The sequence below is a fragment of the Rhynchophorus ferrugineus genome, unplaced genomic scaffold (assembly GCF_030347505.1).
Source record: "Rhynchophorus ferrugineus isolate W39M unplaced genomic scaffold, kcgeb_rfMv2 rfM11, whole genome shotgun sequence".
NCBI lineage: Eukaryota > Metazoa > Arthropoda > Insecta > Coleoptera > Curculionidae > Rhynchophorus > Rhynchophorus ferrugineus.
This window is the reverse complement of record NW_027472590.1, coordinates 21,823,586-21,835,712: the sequence shown is the minus strand read 5'-3', so window position 1 is coordinate 21,835,712 and position 12,127 is coordinate 21,823,586. Positions and strand designations below refer to the sequence as shown.

General features: G+C 32.3%; 1 protein-coding gene across 6 annotated transcripts in view; it reads left to right on the top strand.

Moving 5' to 3' along the window:
- The window catches only part of Plc21C (Phospholipase C at 21C), a 316,467-nt gene extending 310,968 nt beyond the window's left edge, over window positions 1–5,499 (top strand). For 4 of the 6 annotated variants that reach the window (XM_076417181.1, XM_076417180.1, XM_076417179.1 and 1 more), the window contains 2 exons: window positions 2,646–2,697; window positions 4,635–4,876. In XM_076417181.1, the coding sequence (XP_076273296.1) occupies window positions 2,646–2,697; window positions 4,635–4,726 (144 nt within the window). In that variant the 3' untranslated portion in view covers window positions 4,727–4,876. Of the gene's footprint in view, window positions 1–2,645; window positions 2,698–4,634; window positions 4,877–5,363 lie in introns of those variants that run through there. The other 2 variants (XM_076417178.1, XM_076417185.1) reach the window with 2 other exon arrangements.
- The last annotated feature ends 6,628 nt before the right edge of the window (window positions 5,500–12,127 follow it).

Genomic DNA, 12,127 nt, shown 5'->3' with positions numbered 1-12,127 from the left:
TTATAATTCGTTAAATAAAACAGTGAAAACGTCTCAATGTTGCCGCATGAACTTTAAGTGTTAGTTCATTTTAACTTTAACTCTACTCTAAATAACATAATTAAACAAAAATACTGTTATGAAATATAATTTATTTTAACATTATAATACATCTAATGCATATGTTATCGAAGGACTTAAAACTACAATTAATTATACAGTTATAATAGTTTATAGGTTAGAATTGTGTTTTACTATATTTACATTAAACTCTTTTCCATACCACCCACGTTAGAGTTCTAGGCGCGTTTTTTTTATGTAGAGATATCCTCTGGAAGCCTAGTCTACCTAATTAACAACTGTATATCCAAATAATATATTTTACTTTCATTAGAGAGCATATTTACCTTTTACGCTTAGATTTTGATATCACTGTATTTCTCCTTATTTTGTTCTGTTGCTACGTTACTACCTGTACACATCTTTCTTAACAAAACTAGACTATTTGTAAAATAGTTAGCATTCTTTCTCTCCTCGCACATTTTAACCAAATGCTCGTGTGTATTCTGAACAATTACTCACATATCTGTGCACATACATCTTTCACACTCTATAATAAGTTTTTCTCACCTTTAGTTGTTTCCACTCACATCACCATGCCTTGGAAAGAATTGTCAGCATTGAATTATAACCTCATATTCACAAAATTTTATTGCCGTTAATTTGTAATTTATCTAACATTTATTCACGATTCCATCATTTTTCAATTTCTTATTGGAAGTATTTGATCGAGTTCATCCAAACCAAAGGTGTTATTAACCATTTCTGTTTCCAGCATGAAGAACAATACAATTAATTATTAATGAAAGTTATAACTAATAAAATGTTAATCAATTGTTATTCTAAAATTTACCTTTTTCCATCAACTTTAGTTATCTTAATACCATTTTTATTATCTTGCTATGGGTGACTATTGATTATATTGGTCCCATTCTGAAATATCCATGTCTCCTCTAAATACACAAATTGAAGTAATAAATCTTCCTTAATTTTATTATATGCTTTTAAAAATTGCATTCTTTTAAAAGAAGTATCTGGAAGTTCCATTAGACCTCTTCGGGGGCTGTCTTTACACTATTTTCCTATATATCCTATATATTTTCCTATATATATCCTATTACATATATATCCCTCAAAGAGCTGCATATCTGTGGATACTTTTCAGACTAACAGTTTCCTTTGAAATAATTATATTAAATTGTTTATATTAAAAAATTTAGTCACTATTTTTATCACATATTTAATTTCTGATAGAGCTAACATCATTTTTCATCTTTTCGGTGAATCCAAGATTATATTTTTCATTTTTTTTAGATAGCTCGGTGACCGTGCCCATACTAACATTCAGTGCAGCTGCAACACGCTAAAAATATTTTCAGTAAACACCACAGCAACTTATTATTTAACGTGCACCCGTAGGCAATAAGTATTATTATATGACTTGTGTTATATAATGTAACTATCCGGACATGTAGAAGATCGCTTCAGTAAGTGATCTGCTATACAAATTATAATCTAAATCTTATTCTAGATACTATTCGAACTTATTCTAGAGATTATTAAATCTCACTCTATGTGTTTATTAATCAGTTGATATGGTAGTTTGCGTTTGAGCCTATGCACTACACTGTCATCGCGCACATTTAACTGTTTGGCGAATGCATTGGTATGCACTAAGAGTCTTTCAGAGTACTTCGCACTCGCACTTCAAATCACACTCGTTATGGGCTCTATCGGGATATCGCGTTGAATCAGTTTGTTGGACACGTAATATGGGGCATCGACGATGACTCACAACACCTTATTCTGGAACTTCTGGAGGATAGCTATATTAGATTTGCTAGTTGTACCGCACAGTTCAATACCATAGGTGCAAATGAGCCTAAGTATTGACTTATACAGCAAAACCTTGTTATCTAATGATAATTTAGATTTACGCCCTATCAGCCAACATTCGGTTTAGTCCAAGCTGTTTGCGTTTTGTCACTATATGTTTTTCCATGTCAAACGTCGATCAAAATGTATTTCCAGATATTTAACGTTCTCTGCTTGCGGAAGTTGATGATAATTCAATTTTACTGAAGGAAATGTTCTTCTACAAAGGGTAAATGTCACATGTGTAGATTCTGTCTCATTTGCTTTGATACGCCACGTTTTCAACCACAATTCAACTTTATTAAGATGAAGTTGGAGGTTTCTTGTAGCTGATATTGGATCCTCGTGTGATGGTAAAACTGCTGTATCGTCCGCGTACATTGCAACAGTAGTAGCAGACAGCATTTTGCCTTTTTTAACTAGAATGAAATAAAAACGAAAATATTGTTTGATCTTAAAACGAATTTACAAATTATGATAGGCAATACATTAAACATCTTGATGGCGTGAGTTCAGTCTTATTTTGAGTGGACTATAGTTTCATATTGCAAGCGTGAAACACTTCCAACAACTCCAAAATATTGCAGATATTATATCTAAATAATAAAATGCTGATGTTATCTGATTGAATGTATCAATTAATTTAATTTTTAATTAATTAATCAATTTTTGTTTATTTCTCTCCGTATTTCGAAGAAACCCTGTTAAAAACTCTGGTATTTTGTTTACAGGCCCGGACAGCTCTGAACAAAGAATTCGAAACTCGTCTGGCGCGAGTAGACGGTGAGTCCAGCGGAATAGTGATATAAGAATCCCGGAATGGCGGAAAACACAATCGGGACTCGCACTGTTTGCTCCTCTCCCCTCCCGCAAACCCTGTCACTTAGCGGGAAGGGATCAATTTGATCTCTCGGCGGCAACGCAAATCAGTTTCGATTTTTGGTACACATTTGAAAATCATCGACGATTTCGCGAAATAAATCGACTCGGTCAGTCTTTATGAGTAAATTACGACAATCAGCTACAAAAAAAAACATGAGAAACATTCTCAGAATGTACTTGGTATGCAGTAGAGATACCTTTAAGTATAAAGCTACTAGTACTCGGTAGGTGACATGACTGACTCTCCTAAATAATAAAATTATTTCAAATACCAAACAAATTACTCAAGAAAATCGGTTTAACACATATTTGATTTGATTACTCAACAATGTTCCGTCTAAATCAGGATACCCATCAGTTATTTTTCATTTACATGAGATTTTCATCATGATATCTTATTAAACACGTTTTTAGTATCCTCCTAAAGTATTAAGCTGATTAACATAATAAAATATACTGTACCGTAAATGATTAAACTCATTTTTATCGTTATGGATCAAGATTCGAAAACGTCAGACTTACGTCATTTTATAATAACTGATTTTTTTATATTATTATATTAATACAGAGCAATTGGTTATTATGAAAAGTTTTTTACAATGGCTTTGATAATACAAGCAGCAAATGTCTAACAATTAAAGACGTGAATTATCTGAACAATGACAAAACTGACACTTCATATAACCTGAAAAATTTTGGTTTGACATTTGTTACCGATATGGTTTTCATTTGTTTTTCAAAGCTACTACGACTAACGTCAGGTGTTATAAAATGACGCAAGCGTAGCTTTCATGAGATCTTGGACGATTAATACCGAATAATTAAAGCATTTAAAGTTTATTTTCCGAATATCCTATATCTACCCTGCGGTTTTGTAACCTACCTCTTCTTATAATAAGAAAAATTAGACATTTGATGTATTTTCGTCGTTTCATTGTGATAGTAGAAATTAGTGAAACAAGAGACGTTTGAAGTGATATATTTGCTTAACTTTTTTTAAGTGCGTCTTGTTCGCCCGAATTTTTTTTTCTTTAAAATGATTTTTGCCATTTCCCGATCAAATGGAAAAGGTACCTTTTTAAAAGTACCATTGCAAACTTTGCCTTTTCAGACACTTTATGGCCTAAGGGATCGGTTCTGATAAAATTGTGTGCCAAAAATGGACGTCATTAACTGTAGCGAATGTAACATGAACAAAAACAAAAAAAATACCACAATGGTACTTTTAAAGTCGATACATTTTCGTTCATCGTACTAAAATATATATACAAAAAGCAAATTTTTCACTTAAAAAAATAAATACGTACTATCTACGTTGATAGGCAAGCATAGTTTAACGCAGGTTATGTTATTTAACAGTTTTTTTTGAGTAAGTCTTAAATGCTTTTCTTCATTGTGCCAATAAATGTTTTTGATTTCCTCAGAAAGAAAAACATGATATGTTTGCCTTTCAACAAGTAATTCTTACTCTACGAGTAAGGTACATATAACATTTAGCAAGTACCTATATAAATAGCTGTAGTTTAAACAAAATGATGAATTAAGGTAACAAAAAAACAATATTTAGACTTAAAACTAAGAAGTAAATACTCATCTAGTCACGCTAGATCATAAAAATAGTTTAAGTATATATAAATATATAAGTTTTTGTTTGTAAATTCAGAGAACAGACTTTCGTGTATAACTACAAGATTATTTATTCAATTATAGTATAGTTTTTCAGTCGGTTACAGTGGAAACATTATAAATACCATTCTGTTTGTTAAAAATGGAAAAAAATACAATAAAAACTAATTTTTCCGGCGAGAAAATATTGACGGATAATTTTAATGTTACAGTGAATTCGGAGGAATATACGTTATCTCTTGAGGGTCACCTAACAACCCAAGTTTTTGCCATTCATTCCTCGGTCTTATGTCTGTATAAGTAAATATAGAAGGAGTTGTTCAAAAGGCATTTATTGGACACATAGAAGGTACTAATATGAATATTTTTAAACTACTTTTGGTGTTGGGCTTTATGATCGCTAGCAAATATTCACGTTCGTTTACATGGCTGTTATTAAGAACCACTAATTTGATTTAATTTTCCATTTTTAACAGACACACAGTTTTAACCTTAAAACATCGCTTTGGCTTCAACTTTAACCGTATGAAAATTAATAGTGTAAGATCTCGTCAGCCCTAGATTTGGTCATTTTATAAAAACTTATTTTTTTCTATGGAATTGTATTGTGCTATTTTGCAGTCACAGTGATTTTGACAGAAAACATTTGTTTTGTATCCATAATTCCGTAGAAAATTTTTTTTTAATAAAATGATATGTCTAGCGTTTACGGAATCTCTGACTATAAAAGTCACTTGCTAATTTTATTTTTGTATAAGAAGGTTCTTGCATTTTCTACAAACTCTTGGTTGATATTTCAGTTATGCTTGAAGTGTTTTAGTAGCACTGACAGGTCCAAGTTGTTTGTAAAGTATGCAAGATCGGTGATAATTATGATTTACATAGACTGAAGGGCTTATTAATGAGGTGTGTAATGTTGATCGTGGAAATCTGATTTACAGCCTTGATTAAAAGTGAACTAGCAGAAATGAATGACAGAAGTAGCGACTCATATGGTTACTGGATGTTAAACAAAAAGTAGTTAATTGATTGTTGATAGTGACAAATTTAGTTAATCATTTAGACGTTTAATAGTATACATAACACTTGACAATTAAGAGTGACTGATATTTTTGTTAGTAAATATTCGTACCACTATAGTTAATGGTGATTTAAACAATGTACTGTTTGATTTGGTTTAGCTCTCTGTATCAGTGTACAGAAGGGTACGCAATATATAGATTAAATAAATTGATTAAATCGTCATAGTATCCCATTAAAGAAAAATACGTACGGCCTACTATTAGTTCATATTTTGTATTCCCCCAAGATGTTTATAAACTCCTCCTAAAAGTCTACTAGTCCCAAGATATCTTCGCCACAAGTGTTTGCTCTAGTCATTATACTTATTGAAATTCATTTGTATATGTTGTAGCTTATGGCGGGGAACGAATTGATTCAGTTTTAATTTCCTGTACACAATGAGTTTCACAATGAATGAAAACGTTTATTCTCGATTTACGGTATTTTTTGTGTTCGCTATAAAATCCATAATAAAGTTTACCACTCATCTTGTACTGTTACGAAGATCCCGTCTTATTGGCGGGATACATTCCAAAATTGTTTATGTTCTATTAGTGTGAACTGTTTTATTTTGTTTTTAATTTTAGGTACGTTAAAATCATGATATTTTGTATTTTCCAACTTGTGCCTTTGATAATTTTACTGTTCTTTATATTTGTCTAAAAATCATGTGTTTCATAATAATGTTAATGTCTAAATAGATTTTATGTGCTAAAATTATTTGTATTTTTTATTCGCCCTTTTTATGTACTCTTATCACTTACCCTGAATCCTAGATAATCTTAACATCTATAAATGAAGGTTAAAGCATCAAGGTGCAAGCCAACTAGCAAATAACCACAAGTAGTGGTTATTTTTTCAGAATCATAGCCAGCATTCGGTAAACTTCGGTAGTTTCCGCCTGATTTTGCAACGTTGCCATTTACAAGCTATCGACAGGTAGAATCATAGAGTAATAGAAATACAACTCAATAGGGGACTCTGGGGAAAAGTTTTGCTTTATCGAATATCCAGATGGGGTTAAATCCACCATTCAAGTAATTAGATTGGTCAATTTAAAATCTCCATTATAGGCACCTGTAAGGAAAACATTTTGTTATGAAGATATTTGATTGGCTCTTGAAGTTTAGCACGTGACTGCCCTGACGTCACGTTTAATTGTCCAATAAAATTTAAACAAAAAACGATTTAATGTATGAAATAAATTGATTAAAAATAAAGTTCAACGAATGAAGTAAATATAATCTGCAAAACTGCAAATTATGCAAAAATATAAATATAGCATAAAAATAATCATAAACATAGAACTTTGGAACAAATCAGAATTATCTCTTCTGATTTTTCCCTTTTTCTTTTCAGTTCAATTTAATAGGATCTAATAGACTTCCGACCTTTTGTTTTCTTATACTGAAAGCAAACTTTGGGTCTTTCTCTGTTAAAATTCTGTTTACCTGTTTTATCCAAAAGTATATGGTGCATATTATTTTTAACGTTCTATCTGAAAGATCCTTAAAAAGTAACTTTGACAAAATTAAAAAGACATTTGACAAAATATATGTTATATTATCGACATGGCAATATCGTGAGATAAGATAAAAAAGATAGCTCGAAGAACTAGTGAAGTATAATAAAACAATTTTCTGGGGCATGTGATACTGCCTTGCCTCATTTGTTCATATAAGAACACATGCAATTGAAGGTATAAAGTGAAGTTGCATTTTCTCAACTCCTGGTAATAGATCCTCCGTTAGTATGGAACTAATCCTCCTCACAATTTCCTAAAGGCAAATAAGATGAAAAAAATTTACTTGTGAGCAATTCATTAACTCTAATAGACCAAAAAAATCCAATTTATCTTGATTAAGTAGCCTTAAGCAAATATATTTATTCGGATAATGACACATTTTTTTAAATGAAATGAACCTCCTCAAGGTGATTATTAAATTTTTTATTCAATTTAACAAGTTTGTTCTTACTTGAGAAATAAAATGTAAGCACTATTTAATTCCCGTATCGCTTTACACCAAAATTCCTAGTGTATTGAAATTTGGTTAATCCTCTCTTAAAATGTTTGCATTCGGGAGCTATTATTTTCTTGGAGTTTCAACAGTAAAAGTATATGGCCGTTTGTGTAGCTTCTTTCGGGATTAACATCTAGAATTATAAAATAAATATTTGATATTTTATATGATTATTAATATGAATAAACGTACCTCAACTTACAACTTTACGACACGCTGTAATGATTATAAATTTCTTTGATGGTTAATCCAGTCAGTTTGGGATTTTTAACATTATCAACCATTGTCATAAAGACAGCTATAATGCTATAAAAAATCGATAAAAAGAAATTTCGCGTGTTGATAAAATATTGCTTTTTGAAGGGAAAATATACAGTTGAAGCAAAAACTTAATGCCGGGTTTCCGGACACTGCCCCAGGAAAATCAACCATCAAGGATTGATATGCTAAGTTCAGACGTGGTGAAATGAGCACCGATGACGGTGAACGTAGTGGACGCCCAAAAAAGGTTGTTACCGACAGAAACATTAAAAAATCCACAAAATGATTTTGAATTACCGTAAATTGAAATTTAATGAAATAGCATATCCACTTAACGTGTACATATTATAACATTCACGAATATTTGGGTATAAGAAAGTTCTGTACAAAGTGGGTGCCACGCGAGCTCACTTCTAACTAAACACAACGAAGAGTTGATGATTCGGAGCAGTGTTTAAGATGATCAAGCATAATAAACCCGAGTTTTTGCGTCAATATGTGACAATGGATGAAACATGGCTCCATCATTTAACTCCGAAGTTCAATCGACAGTCATCCGAGTGGACTGCATACGATGAACCCGCTCCAAAGCGTGGGACAACGCAACAGTCAGCTGGCAAAGTTATGACGTCCGTATTTTGAGATGCGGATGGGAATAATTTTCATTAACGACCTTGATAAAGGAAAGACCAACAACAACCATACAGATTACATAGCGTTATTGAACCGTTTGAAAGACGAATTCGCCGAAAAACGGCCGCACTTGAAGAAAAAGAAGTGCTGCTTCACCAAGACAAGGCGCCGTGTCAAATGTTCATGAATAGGGCTTCGAATTGCTTCTTCATCCACTGTATTCTCCACATCTGGCCCCAGCGACTATTTCCTGTTCTCAGATCTCAAAAGAATGCTTGCTGAGAAGAAATTTTCGTCGAATAAAAAGGTGATCGCCAAAACTGAGGCCTATTTTGAAGCCAAGGACAAATCGTACTACAAAAATTGTATCGAAAAGTTGGAGGGTCGCTATAATCAGTGTATCACCCTTGAAGGGAATTATGTTGAATAAAAAAACTAATTTTGTCAAAAAAATGTTTTTAACTATGGTAGGTTATATGGTGTTTTCAATTGACCTATTATAACCATGATAAAATTAAAAGTATATGTACATGTATGCAGTGCCGATTTCTTGCTTGTAATGAACGAATTGTGGGAGGGCTCTCTATCCTGTTTTTGCATATCGAACAGCCCCAATGAAGAAATTTTTTGTACTGAGGAAAATATATTTTTAAGTAATTTTAAAGATCTATTTTATTTTTATATATAGATAAATAATTTATATTTGTTACCTTACATATTCTTTTATATTCTCTTTTTCCTTTTAAAAACAAACATATTTATAAAAGAGCAAATAATTTAGACATAATATATAAACTTAAAATAATAAACAGTAAACTTAATTAAATTTGAACTTGAGTTTCAAGATTTTACTTTGGTTTGTTATTCTAATGGTTATGTATTGATCAATAATTACATATTGTTTCATTTTCTCTTCTTTTTCTTTCAAATAATTTTAAAATGAAAGTTGTTCCTTATAAAGGGTAGGTCAAAAGACCCGCTACCATTTTGATTGCGCGCCATCTTGATTATGGGACATTTAGCTCAGTTTAGCTTTAACCGTTGTATTGTGTAGAAGTCGAAATTTTATTATGGTCAAATATACTTCACAAGAACGAGCATAAATAATGTCTGAAGGCTGTCTGGTGAAATTGAATATTTTTCGTCTAAATTGATAATGAACGATGAAGCCCATTTTCTTCTCAGTGGCCACGTCAATAAATAGAACAGTCGGTTTTGAATTAATTCAATTAACTCATGAAACCTCATTGCATCCACTAAAAACAACTGTATGGTGTGGTATTCATGCTGGAAACATCATTGGTCCCTTTTTTTGAAAATGACCAAGGTATTGCAGTTACTGAACCTGTTGAACAGTACCAAGACATGATTCGAAATGTTCTTGTGACTGAAATGGAAGAGCAAAATGGAGCCACAGCACACACAGCTCGTTCAACAATTCAATTATTGAATGACGTTTTTCCACTAAAACTAATTTCGCGAAATGGCGATTTAGCTTGAGCAACCAGATCTCCAGATTAAACACCACCAGACTTTTTCTTATGGGGCTTTTTAAAATCAAAAGTTTATGTAATTAAGCTCCAAATCAAAATGGTAGCGGCTTTTATGTGCCAAAAAATTTTAGCTTTAGGCTCAAGCGAAATATTAGGTCAATATGTGAATATAAGGTAATTTAATCTATTTATATGTCTTCAAATGTACATATGTACATATAATTTACAATATTTTTTTTATTAAATAACATCTTACATTAGATATGCTTAGTACAAACTTAAATTACAAATTAATTTATTATTACTGTTCTTTTTTTTAATATTTTAAAGTCTCCTTTTACCAACTATTGGTTTATCTGGACTGGACCTACAATTTACCGTGGGCTCCGAACCACGGTCCTCGGCATTAATTCTATCGACTGGCGAGTGACCATCCCAGAAGATATCCAGTCTTACCCAGCCTGGTTACTGGCCTGACTGGGATCATTTTCCTTGCCGGATTTTACACTCTTGCCTAGGACAATCACAAATATTAAACAATCACAAACATAATTTTACTACACGACCATACCCCCGCAGGATTCGAACCCGCGGCTATGGCAACAGTAGGAGGACCGTCCTGTTGCCTTTACCACTGCGCCACTAAGCTGGCTACTACTGTTCTGTTGTACTTGCATTAATATGCGAGCAAGGCGAGTACGGGATTAATACTTTAGTATGTATTTAATGTAAGTAATTAAAATAAAACTAAACTACTTAAGCTAAATTAAGAATACACTTATACACTATAAAAATATATTAATTTATGGTACTCGAAGATGGAGAAACCGTTTTGGGACGCAAGAGCTTTTTGCGGGTTTTTACTAGCTTTGGGAACTTTCGACTGAAATTAACTATCGACCGTTTAGTAATTGACTACTTTTAACTATCGACTGTTTCAGTCGCTATTTTTGGTTCGACTGATTTTACTAGTTTTTACTAGTGACTGTTTCAGTCGACTGTTTTCAGTCGCTATTTTCCGTCAATTCCATCCGACTGATGTTATTACTATGTACTATGTTGTCATTAAATTTTCCATTTCAAAGAGGGTGATCTGTGATTTAATAATTATTCTAATGTTAAGGTAATATTTGGAGTGTATTGTGCCATTGGGGTATCTTCTGCTTTATTTAATTTGTTCGGCTTTTTTTGGTTTCTTTGAAAAGCTCTTTAAAGATGTTTTCATCCTGGGTAATTTATTTATTTGACCTTTATTGAATAATAACTCTCAGGTAGCCAGGAACATTTGGGTACCGACACTTTGTTGAGATGGCGATCGAGGCTCCCTGCAGGTCACTTCGAGAGCCTCAACAGTACAAAAAAATAGTTCCACGTTGCAAGTTCAAATACTTGTGCGCAGGCTATGATTCTCCAGAATTAGACTCTATTATAACCACACCCCTAAATTAAAACAATAAAATACCTAACACAAGATAATTAAAAAATACTAATCCATTTTAAATCAAGTTATATTTTATATAATCATTGGGTTACCCGTGATTATCAATATTTACAAAATCAATCAAATTAATCATCCAGCTTCATCAACTTTAACTTTTTTTACAGTGTTTTCCGGTTTATAGCCAATGCGGGTATTGAGTTGTTCAAAGGCAATGGCGTGTATAGCATCCTATATCTACTCCTCTCCAAAAAAAGTAAACTTCCTATCCACTAGAAAGCGACTCTGTATAAAATGCTAATACAATCAGTCTGCCTCAATGGAGCTCAGGCATGGTACAAGTATGTCTCTGAGAGACAACTTACACTACTCCAAGTGTTCCAGTGCAAAAAGTCTGCGTGTTGCTCAATGCCTCACTTTTTTTGAGACACGCGAATACTCAATACTATACCTCCAATCAGGTATCCCGTTTGTGAAAAGCTTCACGAACGTGCTCAATTAGATGTTCTCCCTTGGAACCTTACAACAGGAAAAAAAATCAATACTGCTTAAAAAATTCAAATCAATCCATCGACTACTTTTCACGTTTTGCAGGTACTAATACACGGAAACCGATTTTTCATATATGAAAACAATTAAGTATTGTTATAGACTGAAAATCAAAAAATCCTCAAGAGTATTAGATTAAATTACTACTCTTGCTTTGGATAAAGACATGTCACATGTCACCTAAAGATAAATTTTTAAATTAGCTTGTTTTTTTTCGTAAATTGTCATATTTACTGTTTATTATTCAT